A 24,059-nucleotide genomic window follows, 5' to 3' on the forward strand; every position below is an offset into this window, starting at 1 on the left:
AAGATAGAATTTTATTCTGAGCTAGGATTTATGCCAATCCAGAAAGAGATCAAATCATTCATTTAATTTGCCAACTGTTTCTTGAGTATTTTCTGAGAGTGATTAGTGGTTTTTCTATAACTTATCACTTCCTCAAGTTAGAGATTTAACCCCTCTACTCCCAGAAGTTAGTTTCTGGGCCAATTCAAAGGAGACCAGAATCATTCTATTTGTTGTGAGTGGAATGTAACAATCTCTCTTAAGGAGGATCTGACATTCTGGGCCCAGTGCTTTGGAGTCACCCACATTATCTGACTTATATATGAAAAACTTCAGAGATTTAAGAATTTTGACCTGAAGTTTGTATTCCTATTCACTTTAGTTATGTTATCAACAAGTAGGCTATCTCTCCATAAAGTTTATTAGCAGAAGGTATATCCTGAATGTGACTTCTTCACACCAATAATTTTAGCAAAAACACCTGTCCTCTTTTCTTCTCTGTATTTTGAATTCAAATATAAGTTTTTAAGTTCCAGGAGCTATTTTCATGTTATATTCAGATCTTCTTATGTAATCATAATTTTTAAAGCAGTTTTTTCCATTCTCCTTGAACAATTTTGTGTGCTGTGAAAACTCTGTCAATTCTTTCCCCAGATTTGGGAAAGAATCATTCTCTATTTTGTCTCTAGGTGTCGTCTCATTGTTGAAATAGTTTTAATGCAAAAATCCATGCAGATTCTGAAAATCAAGTTTCTTTTGCAGTAGGTCTACTGGTTCCCTCTAGTGGTCAGCATAATCACCAGAGGGAATGAGTTTGAATTAAATGGATGAATGGATGAAGACCTGGACCAGCCAATGTGTCCTGCCGCACACGGGATGATCTCACTTAAAATATCAGTAGCGTCTCCGCTGAGGAAAATTGTTTTGAGTTCCCATATACACAACAAAATATTTACCTTCAGTCTTGGATGATACAAAGACTAAATACATACATAATTTCAGATTCAAATTGATTTCTCAGACCATTTGTCTTCTTCCATATACAGTTGTTAAATTGTCAAATAACAATAGATGGTCATTTCTTCATAGGAAGTATTTTGATATGAAACTTATTTCCTTAATAAGTTTAAATTTCTTTAAGATATTTGGAAGTTTATTGTAATATACCTATGTATTTTAATTCTTAGTTAAAATGCACATACTACTTGATTAGTTTACTTTTCTTACTGCTGTGAAGAACACCTGACAAGAACAATTTAAGGAAGGGTTTATTTAGGCTCACAGTTCAAGAGCACAGTTAATTATGAGGTAGTCATGGTGATAGGTACTTGAGGTATCTGGTCATATCGCATCTATAGCACAAAAAGAAGAATGCTAATGCTCAGTTCACTTCTTCCTTTCCACTCAGTCTGGGACTTCAGCCCATGGAACTGTGTCATCTAGTCAGGGGAGGTCTCCTCATCTCAGCTAACCTGACACAGAAACTCGCTCACGGACATGCCAAGACACTTGTCTCCTGGGCAATTCTAGATCCCGTCAGTTAACAATCAATATTAATCATCACACCTACATGTATTTACTTATTGTGTAAACATTTTGTCATGGAAATAAGAATCCTTTCATATTAAGGAATGGTGTCTTCAGTATATGATGATTGCTGGCCATTAGTGCTTTAAATGCAGCAAATCTACCTTCTATTTTCACATGGAACCTTCTGTTTAGATACAACCCAGGTCTTCCCTGAGTTCAAACCTTAGATTTCTGGAAGCTTATTAGATAGACAATAGAACTTCTGACAATGTTCTTCATGTTTCTTATCTTTTCCTGATAGATTCCATTTCTATTACCTGCTGTGTTATATCCTAGAAAATTTCCTAGCATCTAGCTTCTAACCCACTTAGTTGCTCTCTGCATCGATACACTTAAAATTATGCAGCTATGCTTAGCTTTACTACAGGACCAGTTCCACACAGCGTCGTACTTGTTTCCTAAAGCCTTTTGTTATTTTGTGGCAGCACATCCCTCTTCCATCCCTCAGAGTGGTAATGCCCTTTTCAGGTTCTACTTTTCCTTTCTGTAGTCTAAGTCACTTTTCTTGGCTTTGTGTGCCTATTTACTCTTATGATGCTGGTATTCTCTGGATTTTAGTAACTAGTGGCTATGTACCCTATTTACTGGCCTACCAGCCTGATCCATTCAAAGACAGAAGACTGAAGTTATCTGTCCTGCTCTTGTCTGAAATAATGAGATATTAGGTATTGCCACATGTCCCATCTCTTTCTCCAGAGTTATGCCTTTCCAGGCCAGAGCACTCCCCTTTGCTTTAAATAGAACATTATTAAAAGATTTTAGTTGTATGACATCTAAATTTGCTGTGGAAGGTCAAGACATATCCTCAGCTTATATGTTTCAGTTATAATTTCACCCAAATTATTGCTATTTTAGTCAGATTTTCTTCTAGAAATTTTATAATTATTCATAAGGTTGACACAATTCCTTTGGTCCTTTGAATAGGCTACTTAATTTTATAAATTATATAAAGTATCTTTTTTAAATGGTCTCATCTCAGCAAAGAAATGACAAGATTATTAAGTCTTCTAAAATTTCATGGAATATAATTTAAAATTGTTTTCATTTAAGTCCTTCAATTTTCTTTTCCACTTATCTTAGACATTTATGTTTTCTCTCAAGAATGGGATCTATGACATCACTGTATTTTCTAGATAATCACCTGAATTTTGCACATTAGCATTAGAAAATGATATGCTTTTACTTCTACTATGTCTAACAGTTTATGAGCTGATTGCTTTGGACTTACCAAGTATAAACCCAATATAATCTTAGCATTAAAATTTTGTTATTCCTTTTATAACTGAAAACAAATAGGTAGTAGCTCTACCAGAAACCACCAAGTTCAATGGTTTAGGTCAGAGTTCACCAAACTTTTCCTGCAGAAGACAACAGAGTAAATCCCTTAATCTTTGTGAGCACACATAGATATGCCACGGTGGTGGCATTGAACTCTGTTCTTACAGTATGAAAACTGCCACAGATGATACATAAATAAAAGAGCATGTCTGTGTTCTAATAAAGTCTCGGTGCACCAACTTCTGGTTTAGAGTATAAGCAGTAAGGTCAGCTAGCTTAAGTTCAAAGCTAGCCTATGTGCATTTGTAACATAAATCATTTTTCTAAACCTTTTATCAAGTCTGACTTTATGGTTATTTCATTTCAATAAAACTTCCACTAGAGGGCAACAAAACTCAAGTTCATAGGAATTTTCATTCACAATGATGTACTTAACTGCTTCTTTGTACTACAAATTAAATGACTAGTTTACCTTCATACTATGGAATATTCCTTTACGCTGTGTGAAGATGTGTCACTGTGACTGGTTTAATAAAAAGCTAAATGGCCTGTAGCTAGGCAGGAGGTATAGGCAGGACTTCTGGATAGAGAGATCTGGGAAGAAGAAAGGCAGAGTAGCCAGTTGTACACAGAGGGAGCAAGACATGCAAAAGGAAAGGCAAAAGCCATGAGTCACATGGCAGCATGTAGATGAATAGAAATGGGTTGATTTAAGTTATAAGAGCTAATGGGATAAGCCTAAGCTGTAGGCTTTCATAACTAATACTAAGTCTCCATGTCATTTTTGTTTTATTAAGCTGGAGGCCCAAAGAAAAATCTGCCTACACCTTCACATACATATTTGATGCACTTTTTTTTTTTTTAACTCTGCTCACAAGTGTAGCTGAAGAATAATGAAAACAGCACAGTTTGGGCAATGACAAAGTGCTAGGAACTGGACATCTACGTCCAGGAGTAGGACAGTTTTCGATCAGCACTGAGCGGACTACAAGATGTTGGAAGGGTGCTCTAGTGGTTGAGGTGTTCACTAAACAGTCAAGTATTGCAAGCTGGTCTCCTCCTCCAGGGAGAGGGTGTGGAACTTTTAAGAAATGGGGCACAGTAAGAGGCCCTCAGGTTAACTGGGGGCAGTACTTGATGATGACCAGGGTATCTTGTGGGAATCTTGTTAAGTTTCATAAAAACTGGGACAACCCTTAAGCCTGGCCCTATGCAGATACTGGCTTCCAGTTTGAGATGAGATTTCTGCTGGCACATGAGATTCTTCCATGTCATTAACTGCATAGACCCTCACAGAGCTGAGCTGTTAAGAGAGTGCCACATCTTTGAAGCTTCAAAGCTGCATGTGTGTGAGAATCCTAACTATACTTCAGATCGATGTAATTAGTGTTCTATGAAACATAGTGAACTTCAAAGGGGGGGGGGGAGCTATCAGAAACTAGGATTCCCGAAATACACATGCACACTCACCCACACACACTTCCCTCTAATCTTTGTAAGTAATCCACCTCAGGAATTTGTATGGGGACAGAGCGGATCCAATCCATGTGAAGGTAGAGAAGCAACACTAACTTATACCATGAGTCACTTGGAAGACAGAGAGAGTATCAGGGATGGAGAACAAGATAGATGGAGAAGAACATCAAGACATCTATCAAGATAAAGTAAGAATGTACAAAAATAACATATAAAACCCAGGGGACACCATTAAAAGACAAAATTTATGAATCATGAGGATGAACAAGGAGAAGAAGAACATAAAGACTAGAGACACAAATAATATATTCAATAAAGATCACAGAGGAAAAGACAGCAGATCAAGAGAATGAGCTGACCATCCAGGCAAGATTCAGGAGACATTACAGTACCAAACAGACAAGACAGGAAAAGAACCATTCCATGCTACATTCTAGTTAAAATGCAAAGCTTAGAGGACAAAAAGATGAAAGAGAGAAGAACCAAATCACAGACAGAGATGAATATGCCAGAATTAGAGTAGATCCAAAGACAGGACCCTTACGAGCCAGGACAGTATAGATGATTTACTCTAAGAACTGAAGGACCAACCCAGATTACTATGTGTTACAGTTGAAGAAAGAAAAACTTCCTATGATGAGCACAAACTGATGGAATTCATGACTGTTAAGTCAGTACTACAAAAATACCCAAAGGAATCCTTTGCACTGAAAAAAAATCCCTGAGATTACAGCAAAGAATAAACCTTACTTTAGGACAGAAATTTGGCAAATGAGGAATGGGAAAATACCAAAAGCTACAAAATGAACTAAATGACAGACATTAATAGAATCCTTTCAATAATAACTTTAAATATTAATTGTCTCATTAACCCAGTCAAAAGACACACCTCACCGTCAAAGAGAAGCAACCTTAGGCAAAGGTTGGAAAAATCACTCAAAGCAAATGGAACTATGAAGAAAGCAGACATTACTGTTATAATATTGGAAAACTAGACTTCAAGCCAAAATTATTCAAAAAAACATAAAGAAGGTTACATCATACTGATAAAGAGAACAATAATTCAAGATGATATTACAATTCTAACACATACACATAAAATTCTAATGCCTTCAATTTCATAATAGAACATTACTGGATATAAAAACAGGGAAGTGGGTAGGGTAGGATTTAGGGAGGAGTTGGGGGAAGAGAAAACATGATCAAATGTATTGTATGATAAAACTTTTTCAATAAAAGGAGAAAAACTAAAAGAAAAAATTAATTAGAGACCTGAATATCTGGCAATAAAAAGTACTCAGAAAATTTAAAACTGAAAAATGTAAGAAGTTAATAAATGGACTTAATAGCAGGTGCACTAACTTATGCAGGTTTAGTGATAGGAAAATATAGCAGGAGAGAATATCCACTGTAAACTGAGGAAGGGAGTGGATGTATCAAGAAGGAGAGAGTGTTAGTAAAGTTAGTCTACATGTAACAGACTAAGTGTAATGGTCTCAAGTCCAGTTACAGAGAAGAGAATGAGGCAAAGACAGTATCTTATTGATGGGTGAATTTCTCAAATTAATAAAAGACATCAAGCAACAGACTTCGAGAAAGAAGTCTACGATTCACAAGTGACAGACCACCTGCTCTGCACTGCTCAAAGCCACCTCTCTTAAGGAGGATACATTTTTCTCTCCTGGAGTTGAAGTGTGGGAAGGATGGGTAGCAAGGAAAACAGCATCTTGTGGCAATAACCCTCCTCCCTACAGATTCTGGCACCAAGAATCTAGGGCTGGGGAGGAAACATTTAAAAGATCAATGATAAGATCAACAACTGACTTTTCTGTTGAAAACACCAGAGGCTAGGAAGCAAGAAATAGTTTTAAGAAAGTAACAGTTAACCTAGAGATGGAATAAAGGAGACTCAGGTTAATAAAATGTATTAAGAATGTGTAGGGCCGGTGAGATAGCTCAGTGCATAAAGGCACCTGCTGCTGTGTGGTACAAGGTTTATTTCCAGAACACAAGTAAGGGTGGAAGGAGAGAATTTCTATCACAGAGTTGTCCTCTGACCTCCACACAGATGCTGTAGCATGCACCTGCCCATGCAGAGACGTCATACACATGTACAACAATAAACACATTTTAAAAAGAACGCTCAGGAAATTAGCAGAGACGACTGCTTTTAGAGTCTCATACTTACGCCTTTGTTTTGTTTCGTTTTAATCTTTGACCTTGCAAGAAGATACAAAGGCAACATTAATAATATTGGGCTTCGTGTCTAAACACAACTTAGTATGTTTAGACTTCCTTTTATTCTGAAAAGAATATGTACTTTAATTTTCTCAAATCAGGAACTTCTGTATTTGAAATGGTGCCTACGAGTATTGAAAAAGGGAAACTTAAGCACAAATTTTAGAAAGGCAAAAAGGCATTCTCAATTTCTATAATTACAGATCTAGACATGCAAGGAAACCAATAAGTAATCACCACAGGCAATGAGCTCAGAGGCAGAACTCATTCTGTATCTTCTAGAAAACATGTTAGTGTGCTTGTGTATACACATAAAATATTGTATATGGATATACTGTTTTATGTGTACAAACTGATACATAACAAAAAATACAATAAAACAGATTTTGTTGTTGCTATTATTTTAAAGAGCCAATAGAGCTGGTATGGTGGTGCACATCTGTAATCCCAGTTCAAAAACCCCCAGAAAATTAAAACAACAATGAGTAAATTTAAAGTATCTTAGAAGGATCAAATATAAGGATGGATGGCCTTTTCAGAAGAAACAGCAGATGGTACAACAACAGAAAGTTTTGATAAGTATTAAAAAAAAGTAACTTTCAAATTCATGGTCCTGTTTTTCATTAGTTATTGTTACTTACACATATGCATATGTATAGACACATGTTTCTAAATACACAAATACAATTATATTTGTATGTTACTTGTATGTGTGTATTGTATTGCATGTATGTTTTCAGGGCTGACCATTTGTTATTGGTGTGCTCTTCCCTAGGTAAGAAGGAAATACTGTATTTATATTCTAATTTCAAAAAAATAATTTAAGAATGAAAGTAATTGATAACCTAGAATTTTAATCTCCACTAAAAAACTTGAAATTGTAAACAAAATTTTTTCAAAAAAGACTCTGCTTCTTACAGATTGTGGTGTTTGAAAGAAAATGGCCCACAAAAGGAGTGGCACTATTAGTAGGTATAGCCTTGTTGGAGTAGGTGTGGCCTTATTGGAGGAAGTGTGTCACTGTGGAGGTGGGCTTTGAGGTCTCATATACGCTCAAGCTACACCTAGTGTCTCAGTTCACTTCCTGTTGCCTGTGGGATCAAGATGTAGCTCCTTCTCCACTCTCAGCTCCTTTTCTTGCACCATGTCTGTCTGCATGCTACCATGTCCCACCATGATGATAATGGACTAAACTTTGAAAACTGTAAGTCACCCAATTAAATGTTTTCTTTTGTAAGAGTTGCTGTGGTCATGGTGTCTCTTCACATCAATAAAACCCTAACTAATACACAGATGTACTAAGAAAAGGTTTTAGATGGAAAATGATTCTTGATTGAAACAAAATACAGGACAGAGTGAAGAACACCAGAGAAGATGATTACGTGGGTAAAATTAAAAGTTAACATCATAATTGCCACTAATACTAAAATAGTAATAATGAATTATGAGCATCATGTAAATATAAATTTAAATACATGACAATACACTCAAAAGACAAATGGAATCAAAACATTCTAAGAATCTAACAGTATCCATGGATTGATAAAAGCACTAATTTTTAGTAGATTTTAATAAATAAATAATTGGTGTGGTAATTTCTAGGATAGTCACTCAAAGAACAATGAAAGAACAAATAACTGACAAGATAAGGAGTAAAATAATAAAAAAACCTGGATTTTCAATCAAAATTAGAACAAAAAGTTCATTCACTAAATTACATATATATATATTATATATATATATCACATATATTAAATGATAATGGACTAAATAGGCCAATGAAAAGAAATATCATCAATTAATCTGTATTTAAAAGGGAAGCTATAATTCTTTTTTTTTTTTTGTTTTTGTTTTTCGAGACAGGGTTTCTCTGTGTAGTTTTGCGCCTTTCCTGGGACTCACTTGGTAGCCCAGGCTGGCCTCGAACTCACAGAGATCCGCCTGGCTCTGCCTCCCGAGTGCTGGGATTAAAGGTGTGCGCCACTACCGCCCGGCTGGGAAGCTATAATTCTTATTTTAAATAGAAGCAAATAAAAGTTAATCCCTAGCAGCAGCAGCACACACACACACACACACACACACACACACACACACACACATACACACACACACGAAACTTATTTATACATTGACGAGGATATAATGTGGATATTCTTTCAGAGAGCTTATAATATGAATTGCCAGACAGGTTTTGAGGATTCTTTATGCATTTTAAATGTATGAACTTTTAAAGCAATCTACTTCTGGAAGTCTTTTATATAATTCATGTGTACATCTTGTTAGGAGTAGTACATCCTTATTCCCTAACTAGGAACAGTTCAAAACAGAAAAACATCTTTATGATGTGATGCTTTTATTATAAAAAACAAAGCTGAAAAGATTAATAACAAAATTACAGAGTTAGAAAAAAATAAAGTGGAAGCTCAAACCTTAGAAATCTAGTTCATGAGACATTCCTCCTAACTATACAATAATGTCAAACTGCATATAGCTTAATGCTGTCAACATGATAATGTGTAATAAGGACAGTGTACAAGCAATATGAATACAGTAGAGATCTCAAACAACATAAAGTTATTAAGTATGACAGAAAGATCCCACACTCGTTTTTGAGTGAAAAAAAATTATATGCACATATACATTTGTATGTAAATACGGTTTGGTTTTTAAAAGGATTGGGATCTTCATTAAACTATTTAGTTACTATCTGAGAGAACCTAACAATTTGCTTCAGTTATAGAACACTTGTGTTTACTCCATGAACTTATTTGTTATTTGAATATTCACAACAAAAATGTGCCAATTATTTATATGCAGATTTAAAAAGAAGAGGAAAAATATCAGGAAGTTAATGGTCATTTCTAGTAATGTTTTCTAAGTTAGTAATTTAAGAATTGCTTTTGGAAGAATACTGTCATGTCTGCCTGCGTTGTCGGAAGCAAGCTGTGCTACACATTTATTTTAAACTAGAAGCATGCTCTCATTACAAGACTAGTATTATACTCACTCTACCAAGCTGCTCCAGTGAAATTTGTAACTAAATTTATACTCTGAGAAAGGTGAAGTTTTTCCCAAGGTTTCTTCTTCTTTTTCAAAATAGGCAATACTATTCAACAAGTTAATAACTATGCAATGATTACATCAAAACCTTGAGCATTGGTTAATGTGTCCTTATTTATCAATGGTAATAAAACATTTACTGAAGTTAAAATGCCACACAAGTTTATAAAACTCTTATCTCATGGCTGAGAAATCTGAATTCAACATAATTCTTTGCCAGATAAAGTACCTTCTACATATAAGTATACTCTTTTTTTTTTTTTTTAAAAAAAGAAAACATTTCAGCAAATTAGGGGGAAATCTCACAAATTCTGAAAACAAACAAAAAAACATATTAAGTTACATATGATTTTACAAAGCTTATTACTACTTTAACAATAAAAATGTCAGCTCTATTTACCACTGATTTATAATCATTATTTAGACCACATATTTAAAAGCAATTAACACAGGACTTGGGAGGCAGCAAATGTTGAGACAAATGTTTCCTTTAAAGACAGCATGTCTGAGAAGATGCTCAGTGGGTATCAGCCCTGGCTGTAGAGGCCTGTCACAGAACCCATATAAAGATGAAAGAAGGTAACACACTCCACAAAGCTGAAATATTGAAACTTTTAGGGGAAAGCATAGGAAATATACTTAAAGACATAGGAATAGGTGAGAAATTTCCACACAAAATTCCTACAGCACAAGACATTACCCAGAGAATTAACTAAGGGGACACAGGAAAGGCAAGAGTGTCTGCACAGCAAAGGGAAAATCAGCAGAGTGAAAGGAATCTGCAGAGTGAGAGAAAACCTTCGCCTGCTAAGCACTGAAATCAGCAATGTTGAAGAAAAACACAAGTGTGATTTCTGTCTTGGAGTATTAACTTCAAAAATTACTTTCAAGTTGTTAGTTCTTTGCAATTAATCCCAAAGAAAGGAGAGGAAAAAAAATAGGGAAAGTGATAAAAGAATGATGTAGATTTCTTTGTACCAATATGGAGAACCTATGAAATGTTAATTTTTGAAAAAAAAAAACTACAAAAGAAATCCACAAGGCAAGAGTAGACACTAAAACAGTCATAAAAACAAATTATAATTAGAAGATGCTAATTTCTCCTTGTAGACACGGTGAGTTAGATAATTTGGACCAAAGCTGCGAAGGCACCTAAAACAGCTGTATTTAAAAATTTTTTAATTTGCCGGGCGGTGGTGGCGCACGCCTTTAATCCCAGCACTCGGGAGGCAGAGCCAGGAGGATCTCTATGAGTTCGAGGCCAGCCTGGACTACCAAGTGAGTTCCAGGAAAGGCGCAAAGCTACACAGAGAAACCCTGTCTCGAAAAATCCAAAAAAAAAAGAAAAATTTTTTAATTTTCTTAAAAACAAAGACACCAAGGAGTCACTGAGCTGAAATCCAGAGAGCAAAACATGAGAGTAAAAGCGAACATTTATAATTGCTTTTGCCTCAGGACCCTTGCTACTTCACAGATCAACAGGAATATGGCTCTGAATATCAGAAATAAGCCAACAGTCCTGGGATATACATGGTAAAGGGCTTTATCAGTCACACTTGAAAAGAATTAAGTTGAGACTCAAGGTATGGTATCTTCTAGGTGAAAAAAAATATTGCCATGTTCATACCTCCAAGGGAACCTCAATCTCCAATATTAGATGACATGATTCCAGAACTAATAATATTCCAGGCATCTTTTAGAAAGAGCAAGTTTCACTGACATATGATTGAATGCCTCATATTATTCTCACAGCAATTTTTTAAATCTAATGACTGGCACCTGGTCATTAAGAAGAGGCATGAGAAATGTTACCAACAGAAAAAAGCTCACAAAGATTTTAGATAATGGTACTAATCAATCTAGATGACATATTTACCATATTAAAGAAGTTTTAACTTAGAGTTAGAAATATTTTCAGGGAATAAGTTATAGAAAATAACACTGCAAGTTTAAAAAGAAGCCAGAAAAGTACTCACTATTTTAGTAATAGATTGAAGGTAAAATGAGATTTGGGAAACTAAAGGAATGTGTATGATGAGTGTGTAAGTGTGGATGAACCTGTACCAACAGGCACTTGGCAATCACACATTCTCTCTTTTCACATTATGTGGGTTCTTGGAACTCAGGTCATTAGGCTTGCTGAGCAAGCACTTTGATTTGCTGAGCCGTTTTATCAGCCTCAGATTTATTTAAACACTTATTTACTTACATAAAAATTCAGCAGCAGCAATATTGAGAATTGTGTTATAGCTGGGCATGGTGATACATACCTTTAATACCAGCACTCAAGAGGCACTGTGAAGCCGAGGCTAGCCTGATCTACACAACCAATTCCAGCCAACCAGGGCTGCAGAGCAAAACTCTGTCTCAAGAAAACCTTGGGTATTAAATGTTTACCTTTAAGTGGCCAATTTTCCTTTTTAAACGAAAAAATAAAAGGCCCACCACAAAAAGGTTAAGCTAGATTTGTTTTGATTTTTAAGCTTCTTTGTAAAGAGGACTGTTGGAAAGCTTTTTCTGCTGTCACCTGACCAGTTCGGTGAAGAACATCATCAGAACTCAGACCAACAGGCATGTTAATGTAAGGGCTGTTGACTCTGGAAACAAGTTAGAATTCATAGATCTGTGAGACAAGAGAAACTCTGATAGGGATATTCTATGCTCCAGGTACTGAACATTTACTGTGTGCGTGATCTATTTTTTTTTTTTTTTTGGTTTTTCGAGACAGGGTTTCTCTGTGTAGCTTTGCGCCTTTCCTGGAACTCACTTGGTAGTCCAGGCTGGCCTCGAACTCACAGAGATCCTCCTGGCTCTGCCTCCCGAGTGCTGGGATTAAAGGCGTGCGCCACCACCACCTGGCCTATTTTTTTTTTTTTCCCTCTCTTGATGGCTACAATACACCCGAAAGTAGAGACTTCCAGCAAACAATGAAGGTAGAACACCACCTACAAGAGTTCCCTTTACTACACACCAACAATTCGATTTGAATTTTATCAAACAATAAAATGGTAATTTCTCTAGACAGTCTAAAAAATTAATCCAGACAGAAAGGAGGGAGGGAAAGAGGAAGAGAAGGGGGAAGAAAAGGAAGGAGGGAGGAAAATACACCAATGAACTATAATGGTTAAAGAAGAGAGAATCTGAAAACATATGCAAACACTTGGTGGTAATAAGCAGCACCCATACAAAGTGGTTTGCTGAAGTAGTACAAACAACAGTCACAACAAGCACGAATGGAATCTCCTAATAAGCAACTAAGGCAGGTTAACTAGAGATGTGGGGAAGTCAGTGGTGCCCCCGGAACCATGCCAGGGGCTGTGTCCACTTAGGCAGGTGGGGGTTAGGAAAGGTGCAATGCTGGCAGCAATGCCCTTCCCACCCATGCTCCCTGAGCTTAGTCCTAAAATGCTTTAAATTCTGCCTTTCAAAGTCAGCAAGTAACTTCATAGAAATTTACTATATATTTGCCCTTTCTTTCAATATCTAAGCCAATAAATTTTGTTTGATTTTATCAGCTATTTTTTGCCAGTGTATTAGTTTCTTTTCTATTGCTGTGATAAAACACGACTTCTAGCAAATAAAGTAATAGAAAATTCAACATTTACTCTTAACTTTTATTCTTTCTATTCATTTTTAGCAAAACTGACAAAGCGATTTGATTAAAATAACTCATTTCCATTGTAAAAGTCTACAAACTCCTAAAGAATCTTCTTTCTAACAAACAAGTGAATTCTTCATTTTCTTCACCCTGCTAGTTTATCTACAAAGACTGTATTTAGAGCTGTTCCAACAAGGTGTACATGTGCTCTAGCCACACCAGACATCAGAACTGAAAGTTCAGTTTTTAGCTTACAGCTTGACCTATAAGGCTTTGCTATAGGCTTTTTATTCATGAAAGAAGTCTACAGATCTCATTTTAGTTAAAAGAAAATCTTCCTAAAAGAGTAGTAATTAGGTGATCATCTAGCTTTTACAAAATTAGTCATTTATAAGCTTTATGTATCTCTTCTATCACTCTAAGAGGTAATTTTTATGAGCAAAACAATTTCTTAAGTCAACAGACTGAAAATAAATTCATCTAAAAGTCTGTTTTCCCTCTGACAGCTGGATAATAATTCCTGTTACATTTATTTTTGGTATATTTTGTACATATTACATCAAACTAAAACTCCCAATATTCAAACAGGTTTCATGTTTTTTCCTATTGTTAATGATTTACTTATCCAGTTCCCTCCAAACCTCACTATATTCTCCTGTGTCTTGAGATTGTTTTCCTTTTATATGACACATCACTTAAGGTCTATCCTATGTATCTGAAAGATGATATCTAGTTCTTAAGGAGGCAGAATAAACCCATGACACCATTTGCCTTGATGTCTCCTTTAGTATGCTTATAAGTCAGTCAGTAAGAAGGCAAAGCTTTCACCACTTGCTATTGGTACACAGTCTTCCTGTAAGTGGTACAGGCTTGACCTTGAACTCATAAGTCCCTTGCTTCAGACTCCTGCATGCTAATAAGACTAACAGGCATGAACTGCCATGCCTGGCTACCTATAATATCTTGTGAAAGTAATGAAAGAAAAAAACAGCAAAAGCAAAAGCTGAAGAACACACCACAAAATAAAATATTTTACTGAATCCAGAGAAGCAAGTCTTATTTCAGGCCATTTCCAAAGGTACAAATCTAAATGACAGCACACTTGGATTCAATTCAACTGTGTATGTGTGTCTCAATCTCAAGGTACAACCAGATTTAAAATTTACACTTAAGAGTTATTCTCTAAATAGAACAAAAGTATTCCCATGAAGTGTTGCATTAAACGTTTGTAGATAGTTTTAATATCTACTCTTTTTAATCTTTAATTTTTAGGTGATGATTATCTGTATAGCTTGGCCTTTTTAATACTATATCAGAGTTTCTTAACTTCAACACTATCGACATTTTGGGGTTAGTAATTCTTTGCTTGGAGGGGATATATGAATAACAGGATATTTTACTGGGCCATCCCTGACCTCTAAATACTAAATGCTAGTGATATTTTTGAAGTGTGACAATCAAAAGTATCTTTAAAGATTGCCAATATGGTATGGAAGCTAACACAGATATAGCTTGAGAAGTACTCCAATGAGATAAAAATCTTTTTTATTTTAGAGGAGATCTAAATATGCTATCTAAGTACTTTCCAAGGCTTCTATTTTAGTCTCATAGGTAGCAAACTAAATTAGGAAGAAAACTTTGAGTTAAGTATAATTGTTACCACATTTGAGGCCATGGAGAGTAACTACTAGGAATAATAAATTATGAATGATTCTATCCACACTAGACATTTATTTTATGTGTACTAATTCCTATTTTCTTCACTTTGAAGATTAGCTAAAACAGAAAGAGAGATTTAATAGGAAGGCTGAGTAGAAAAATGAAGCCAGGCAAGAAGTCAATTGAAAATTTTAAGCAATTTATTTTTATTAGTAGTAACTTTTCAACATATATGTGGTATATTTACTGTTTGTATCTAGTACTATTCCCTATACACAATTACCTTACTAACTGATGAAGTCTTAGGAAAGAGAAACACTTCTATGTATTGTTGTGGAATAATCTTTTTGTACACTGCGAAGATTTGTCACTTAGGTTGGTTTAATAAAAAGCTGAATGGTCAATAGCTAGGCAGGATTTTGGGGCACAGAAAACATTGGGAAGAAGAAAGATGGGGTTGCCAGGAGACACAGAAGGAGCAAGACATGCTGGAGGACAGGAGTAACACGAATCTTAAATGGTCTTATTAATAAAAAACCTAGAGCCAGATATTGAGATAAATTCTGAAAGATCAGAGGGACAGAACAAGCCACGGTCAACCTCACCTCGCCAACTCCTCAGCCTTTCCTGTTTCCACAAATCCTCAGACTTAAAGCCTCTGAGTCCTCACCTGGAAGGGATCTCAGCTGAATTGCTTAAAAGCCTCCAGTTCCTGGTCCTCCTGCCTTATATATCTTTCTGCTTCCTGCCAATCACTTCCTGGGATTAAAGGTGTGTGTCCTTCCCAAGCAAAGACATGAGATCCCGAGTGCTGGGATTAAAGGTGTGTACCACCATGACTGGTTCTGTTTCCAGTGTGACCTTGAACTCAGAGATCCATTTGGATCTTTAATCCCGAGTGATGGGATTAAAGGAGTGTGTGCCACCACTGTTTGACCTCTATGTCTAATCTAGTGGCTGTTTTGTTCTCTGATCCCTAGGAAAGCTTTATTATAGTGCACAATATATCAACCACAGATAGGTAAAGCCATGAGAAATGGGTTAATTTAAGTTTTAAGAGCTAGTTAGTAACAAGCCTAAGCTATTGGCTGAGCTTTTAAAATTAATAAGAAATCTCAATGTGGCTATTTGTTAGCTGGCAGGTAGGCCAGAGAAAAACTGCTTACAATGTGTTTTCTTAGTATTTGTATAAATAAAACTATTAATTCTTTTAAAAAATACTCGTTATTCTTTTTAATTATGTGCATACATGTTTTGTGTGGGTATGTACATGTGAGTATAAGTGCCTAAAGAGTTCAGAAGAAGGTGTTGGGATTCCCTGTTGCTAGAGATTCAGGTTGTTGTGAGCCAATCAATGTGGGTTCTGGGAACTTCAAGAGCAGTATATACATCTCTTAAATGCTGAGCCATCTTGTCAGACCTAAATTCTTTTTTTTTTTCAGACTCCAATTCTTAATTCTTAGATGGAAAAAACTTAAGAAACCTTATTTATTTATTTGATTTATTTTATTACTGTACTATAGTTGAACCACCATGTTCTTCTGAGGCTACGATTCACAGAAAATAGGCTTAGAGTTCTTTCCTTGTAATTACAAATTCTTAGTCCTCTAAAATTTAAAAGTCAAAAAGCTTACCTTCATGTTATCTCCTTTTGATAATCTTATACAATGAAACTATGACGTTATGATGCATTTTCATTCACTACTTGGCCAAGTAAACAATGTTATTGACTTTTAAAAATTTATTTTATCAAATATAGCAGGTTGATAAAGTATAATATTTTCATCAGAGAATTAGGCTCTTACCTACAAGCAACATTTGGATCTGCGTTTCGTGAAAGTAGTAACTCTACGCACTTCAAGACATGCTCCTCTGAGCCACGAGCAGAGCATGCAGTTATCAAGATGGTTAACTTGTCTATATGAGTAGAAAAGCAAAGAAATCCCCACACATTAGGAAGCATCTCTAAATGCCTTCTTTACCATGCTAAGCATTTACTGTACTCTAAAATTCCCAACCTCTTCCCATCTCTATCACTCCAAGCAGATCTCACCATCTCAGCAATGGGCCTTCTGCATCTCTAAAGTGTATGTTCAACTCATATCTTAACTTTCTTCTATTGACATTTCTTCAAGAAAATATAAAGTGGTTAAGCACAATGAATTTGTACATCCACATAGCCTGCATGTGAAGTTTTAATTTAAAAAATTAAAAAAAAAATGCCTTGCTCAATTCGTGATTGGAAAATAAGGGTAAGTGTCTGGCTTTACTTCACTTCTGACAATCCTTGAAATTTGTTTGTAAACTGTACCAGTGAGGTGGTCAGAAGACAATCCCTGGAAATTGGTTTTCTCCTTCCATTGTGGGGGTTCCACAGATTAAACTCACATAATCAGGCATGGCTTGGCAGCAAGTGCCTTTACCTGCTGAGCCATTTTGCTGGTGCCTCCATCCATTGGTGCTTTTTTAACAGTCATTTCTACTCTGTGAACTCACCCTGTTTTCTAAAAGTGGTGGAAATGAGGAATGATTAAAGACATACAACACCACCACACCAAAAACCCTTCTCTAGTATTAGAAGTATAAAACAGGACATCATAACCATGCTTTACACTAATGACTCAATAACAGATAAGCCATAATTATACTAGACCCAGTTTTATCATTACAGTGTTACTACCAGGATGCCCAATATTTTGTTAGAACCAATTGATGGACATGAAATTAATACCTGGCCTCACTACCGAATGAGGCTACATAGACACAGAGGAATTTATGTGCACATACTGTGAAAATAGAGTGCCTTTAAACCACAGTAGTTCTCTGATTTTACACAAAAAAAGAAAACCATGGTTTTTGAACAGAGTAGTCTATGTGTTTTAAAACTCTCCTTCTTAAATATGGCTTTCAATTGAGTGGTATTTTCAAATGACATAATGAAAAGCAAAACCTAAGAATGCAACAAAGAGAGGAATTTCTGTAAAATATATAGAACATTATAGTAATATTAAAAATGTAAAAATTAATTCTGAAACATAACATATCTGAAATATGAAATGAATTCAAATGCCTATTAGAAACATCTTAATAAAATATAATTACTGCTTCAATGTAGCAAACTGGATATACATATATACTCTTGCTCTTAAGAATGGACTCATAGCACTAAATGGAAGTTGTTGAATAACAGGAAAATATGAAAAAACTTTAATATAATTCAGTTTTCAAGCATACAAAGTGATTTTCAGGTAATTTTTCACAAAATTACTGCTTTTTGATATTCCTTTCAGTGCACTTTTCATTTAAAAACAACCAAAGTCATCCAGCATATTATTTAAAAGTACATAATAATATAACCTGTTATTAAGATAACAAAAAATAATAGGTTGTAAAGCTATCTTCTTGGAGAGATAGTTTTATAAAATATGCATGTTTTACATTTGAATTTTCATTTTTTATATAATACAACTGGTAGATGCTTGTTTAAAAAACTTTAATTTCTCATTTAGTATAACCATTGCTTGGAAATCAAAGAATCACAGTACAGTTAATCAAATTTTCTTAAGCATCTTACCCTTATCAAAGCTTGCATTAGCACCTCTGTCCAAAAGGAAGCGAACCATCTCTACATTGGCCACACTAGCTGCATACATAAGAGGGGTCCATCCATACCGGAAGCTGGAATCTACATTAATGCCTGTTGATGTAGAGACACATTGTTTTAATGATCTAATGATCTATCCATCCATCTATGTATCCATCTATGTATCTATGTATCTATCTTATGTGAACTGGTGTTTTGTTTGCATTCATGTCTATATGAGGGTGTCAAATCATTTTGAGCTGGAGACCATGTGGGTGCTGAGAATTGAACCTGGGTCCTCTGGAAGAGCTCTTAACTACTGAGCCATCTCTCCAGCCTAACACTGTTGTAAAGACTTATTTTGTACACGCACCACTGGTGTGCTGTGTCCACAGAGGCCAGAAGAGGGCATCAGAACTCCAGAAACTGGAATGGAGTTACAGATGGTTGTCAGCCACCTTATGTGTGCACAGAACTAAATCTGGGTCCTCTGTAAGAGCAGCAAGTGCTCTTAATCACTGGGCTATCTTTCATTCAGCCCCAGAAAAAATTTTTTTGAAAGCCCTACAACCAAAACATGGACAAATAAAAAGCCTATTACCTCAGTAAGTGTAAAATTATATGGATATATGTATATGGAAGAATATTTCTTCATAAGAAAGTATTATGGAAGAATATTTCTTCATAAGAAAGGCTTCAAAATTCTTGTATTGGCATTGTTAAAATTTGCTACCTTCAGTTTTATGGTGGCACTATGTTCCATGAGACCCGATATGAACAATGTTTACCACATAATAAATACAGTATCTATAATCTGATAGGGACTTCCATGCTACTTTTTTTGTAGTGACATTGAGGAAGATTTGAGCAGTATTACACATCTATATGGTTGCAAATACCACATATGCCCTCAAGACATCCTTAACTTCTTACCAACACAAAACTTTTTTTTTTTTTTTTTTTTTTTTGGTTTTTCAAGACAGGGTTTCTCTGTGTAGCTTTGTGCCTTTCCTGGAACTCACTCTGTAGCCCAGGCTGGCCCCAAACTCACAGAGATCTACCTGCCTCTGCCTCCCAAGTGTTGAGATTAAAGGTGTGCGCCACCATCGCCCAGCACCAACACAAAACTTAACCCATGGATAAATTGATAAAGCATGAAACTGAAAGTTAGTGTTGGACCATTAGAGCTCAATTTGTAATCCAAGGATCAATATTATCATTTATTTATCTTATAAACACAACACACTACTGTTGAGAATGGGACAGGAGGCAAGGAGACCAATAGGAAGACAGAAATATATAATACAAAAATGAAACCAAGAACAGGGAAGAGAAAAAGGAAATTCAAAGATAGCAACATTATAATTTAAAATTACTTTGAGGAGGTGTGATTAAAAGAACAAGCAGAAAATTAATACCAAGTTTTACTTTAGAAAAATGAATAACAAGCAGTGAACTAGAATAAGGAGAGGAATGAAATGGCAGGCCTTGAATGTAAAATAAAGTTTAAATTAGTCACTATTTAGATGGGAAGGGCTGGAGGGAGGGATAAAGAGGACCTTGTTCAATTCCCAGCACCTACCTGGCAGCCCATAACCATATTTAACTCCAGTTCCATGGTATCTGATGCCCTTTTCTGACCTTGGTGGCACTGCTTGCATGTGTTACACAGACATGCAGACAAAACATCCACACATATTATATATTAAATCACATTTAGAATGTGACAGAGACAGGTAGTAACTGCTAAGAAAGGACAATGGTTAAACCTTCAAACCATGAAGGCAGCAAATCCCTTGAATTATTAGGAATTTCCTTAGTAATACTGGCTTGGCAATATAAAGTAAACAAATAAAAAAAGGTTGGGCTAATCTAGGATTAAAGAGTATAGAAGCTGCGTAACAAGGACAAACATACAATAAGGCAATGATCCCAACCCATTAAATTAATATAAACCTTTTCCTTTAAAGAGATTAGGAGTAAAGTGGTCATTTCTCATTGACACTTGCAGGGTGGAGAGGGTGGAGGAGTGGCTCAGTGGTTAAGAGCACTGACTGACTGCTTTGCCAGAAGACTTGGGTCTGATTCTCAGCACCTACGTGGAGATTCATAACTGTCTATAACTCCAGTTCCAATGGATCCAATACCCTTTCCCAGCACCAGGCACACACATGGTACACAGACATACATGCAGGCAAAACATCCATACATATAAAATTAATAATAATAATAATAATACTTGCCAATTTCAGCAAAGAAAAGAGAATGCTTTTGTTTCAAAGAAAATTGTATGGGTAACAGCATTGGCATTAATGTTTTATAATTTACAGATTTTTATGTTTTTTAGCTACAGTATTCGGTTTAGAAAGCTGGAAGTCCTATCACTGAGGAAATGCTCTGAGGCTCACATTTTTTTATGTTGAAGCAGTAAGTCACTGAAGACTATAAAAGTAAAATCTCCAACTGTCTTGTTAAATTGTCATAATGTATATGGGAATTACTGGGGAAATGCAGTACTAAATTATATATATTTAGAGCATGTGTGTGGGGAGCTTGAGTTTGTTCTTGCTAACAATTTTTCCTTTCTAAACCGCTGCAATATTCAGAAAATGAGTTCAGAGTAACAATCATTTTTCAATCATTTTTTTCAATTTTAACAATAATTATTTTCTTATTTGTATTTATTATTATTTGCTTATTCTTTGCTGTGATAGATGTTACCAAAACTGTGGCATCAAAGATAGAAAGACAAAGTATGACAAAAGAGAAGTAAATGTTGACTTTTGGTACAAAAGTTCTTACTGATGATCAATTCTAGTACTTGTTTTGTGGAAGCAAAGGTAAAATATCCGCCAGGTGGTGGTGGTGGCGGCGGCAGCTCATGTCTTTAATCCCAGCACCTGGGAGGCAGAGGCAGGTGGATCTCTGTGAGTTCGAGGTCAGCCTGGTCTACAGAGCAAGATCTAGGACAGGCACCAAAACTACACAGAGAAACCCTATCTCAAAAAACTAAAAACCAAAAAGCAAAACAAAGGTAAAATACCTTTCTCCTTATGCCTATACATTTATTACTGGCTTTTTAAAATGAGTTTTAAATTATTTTGTAATTCAGGAAAACTTTCCAATGGCTAACTAAGCACTTACAGAGCAGCAAGCTCTTTTCAAGAGGCTGAAAAATCCCCACTTGCCAGTGACCATATTAAGTCCTAATACTTCAAGTTCCTGTATCACCTTCAACACACCTGGTCCCACTATTCTGAGGACAAATTCTCGTCTCTAAAACTTCTGCCTGTTCTACCCCATCATTACTATGCTCACTACACATACATATTCATATTATATATCCAGTCCTCTTATTTCCTTATTTCAATCATACTGAACTTCATCAAGTGAACATCAAGGTCCAGTGTTTGTTCACAAAGTGAGACAGAGCTTCCTCATCTGTTACAAAAATAACAGTGAAGCTTTATATACTGTTTACATATATCTTAAGCTAACAGTGACATAAAACTATATGTTCTAACCCATTATTTATATATTGTCTTATTTTAATTCCAATAACCTTGGGTATAATGCTGTGATTCTTTTAAAAAGGAGGAAACTGAAGCTTACAAAAGTGTGACAGCTTATTTAATATTACTGGACCATCAAGTGTCATGGTTAGTAATCAAAACCTGATCTTGTTTCCCAATGATGTATTTTTAGTAAATGATATATTGTCTCTAGCAAAGAAGAAAAACACTTGCTGTTCATGACCTCTTAGGTCTTATTATGAGTATTTTGTATCTTGTAGTTGTTTAACACTTGTTAGTCCTTGGATAATTTCAACCCTTAGAGTCAACAATTTAATTTGCATGTATAGGTAATCTAAAAATAAGTTTTACTTACTCTTTAAGAAAGCATTATGGAACCCAGGATAAAATTATATTTTACATAAAGAAACTGATGCTCTGAAAGTTTAAGTGACATCCCCAAGGAATCACACCCAGTAGGCCATGAAACTAGAAGAAATACATAGATATTCATTCTGATACTGAACTCAAGCCTTATGCAACAAAACACAGAAGGAAACAGAACCTGAAGGAGATCTTAAGAAGCATATGAAAGCCAAGTAAATTTTTTTTTTCAAGACAGGGTTTCTCTGTGTAGCTTTGCGCCTTTCCTGGAACTCGCTTTGTAGACCAGGCTGGTCTCGAACTCACAGAGATCCGCTTGCCTCTGCCTCCTGAGTGCTAGGATTAAAGGCGTGCGCCACCACCGCCTGGCTGCCAAGTAAATATTTTAAAAGAATGATCAAGGTGGGGTAGGATTAGTCAGAATAGGTCTCTTAAAGAAGGTGCAAGAAACCAATGGAAGGTAATTGGTGACCCATTCCAAATAAAAGAGTAGATGATGACGAAAATTGGTCAAGTAAACAAAAATGCCAACTAAGACATGGATAATACAACTGATACGCTAACACTCATCAGGAAAACAGCACAAACTTTTAAAAATAACGCACTCTAGTGAACTTAAACAACTCTGTTCGCTTGACAGGATTTCTTAACTCTCACCAGAATCTAGGAGTTCCTTCACTAAGTTAATGTCTCCGGTGGTCAGTGCTTTCTTAAATGTTTCGTTCTTATCTTCAACGGGTAACGACCTCTTTAATTTCTAAAAAAGCCAGAAGTTAAAATTCTCGTTAGGTGTATTTTCATTCCCATTGCCTCAGGAAATAACAACGTTTGGTTAAGTACATAGGGTTGTTTCGCTTTGGCCAGCAAATAAAATACACGAAGAATCCACATCTCAAATCATCTTTAACGGGAATGGGTAACAATGAGCCAAATCCAAGCCCAGCACTACGTCTGAGGCCCAAAAGATGCCACTGATGAAAACAGCAGTTGGCGAACAAGGGACCCCTTTGCTGGTTTGCTTAATAACCCGAAACACGCGTAATTCAAAATCCTAGGAGAAAGTTAGGGAACTGAGCATGAGGAAAAAAGGGGTTCGTGTGTCTGGGCCTGTCTTTCGAAAGCCACGCTGGGCCCAAATCAAGTGCCGTCAAGACGTCGCCTTTTCTACTACCTGAGATGACCGGTCCAGATACCCAATATCCCAGCCATCGTCCTCACTATCGCTGCTCTCGCCTCCGCCAGCCACTGACAAGGCCCTCAGCGTGCCCGCCGCCATGGCCCCAAGCTGCTCTTCTGCGCCTGCGCGCGACCAGAGCCGGATGGTGACCTTGCGCAAGCACGTGGGGCCTCTGACGCAGGCGCAAAGCTGCGCCCAGGCCACTTCCCCTCCCACCAAAAGCGTGCTGGGAGGGAACTGGCCTTTCACACCGGAACCGGGGGCCTCATGCCGCACGAAGAGCCACAGCCTCGCTCCGCCAGGGACTTCAGGGGGCTCTGTTTCATTAAAAAGAAAGAAAGAAAAAAAGAAAGTTTGATTACGGCATCAAAGAATGCCGCACTTGTGGAAGGAGCCACGTGCGACTGAGCTTTTCCCGACATACTGTCCGTGGGCACCTGCCAAACTGTCTCGGAACAGTGTGCCGGGTCAGACGGACTCCTGTCTTGTAAGAAGAACCTGTTTGCTAGAGTATGTCGCGACCGA

At 36.3% G+C, this 24,059-nt stretch overlaps 1 protein-coding gene across 2 annotated transcripts in view; it reads right to left on the reverse strand.

Moving 5' to 3' along the window:
- The window catches only part of Asz1 (ankyrin repeat, SAM and basic leucine zipper domain containing 1), a 42,526-nt gene extending 18,893 nt beyond the window's left edge, over nucleotides 1-23,633 (reverse strand). For both annotated transcript variants that reach the window (XM_052722026.1, XM_052722027.1), the window contains exons 1-4: nucleotides 23,529-23,633; nucleotides 23,015-23,114; nucleotides 18,453-18,575; nucleotides 16,684-16,795 (exon numbers count right to left, since the gene is read on the reverse strand). In XM_052722026.1, coding sequence (XP_052577986.1) covers nucleotides 16,684-16,795; nucleotides 18,453-18,575; nucleotides 23,015-23,114; nucleotides 23,529-23,633 — 440 coding nt within the window. The remainder of the gene's footprint in view (nucleotides 1-16,683; nucleotides 16,796-18,452; nucleotides 18,576-23,014; nucleotides 23,115-23,528) is intronic.
- Between the last annotated feature and the right edge of the window lie 426 nt (nucleotides 23,634-24,059).

This window comes from Peromyscus californicus, unplaced genomic scaffold (genome assembly GCF_007827085.1).
Source record: "Peromyscus californicus insignis strain IS unplaced genomic scaffold, ASM782708v3 Scaffold_6__1_contigs__length_162567912, whole genome shotgun sequence".
NCBI lineage: Eukaryota > Metazoa > Chordata > Mammalia > Rodentia > Cricetidae > Peromyscus > Peromyscus californicus.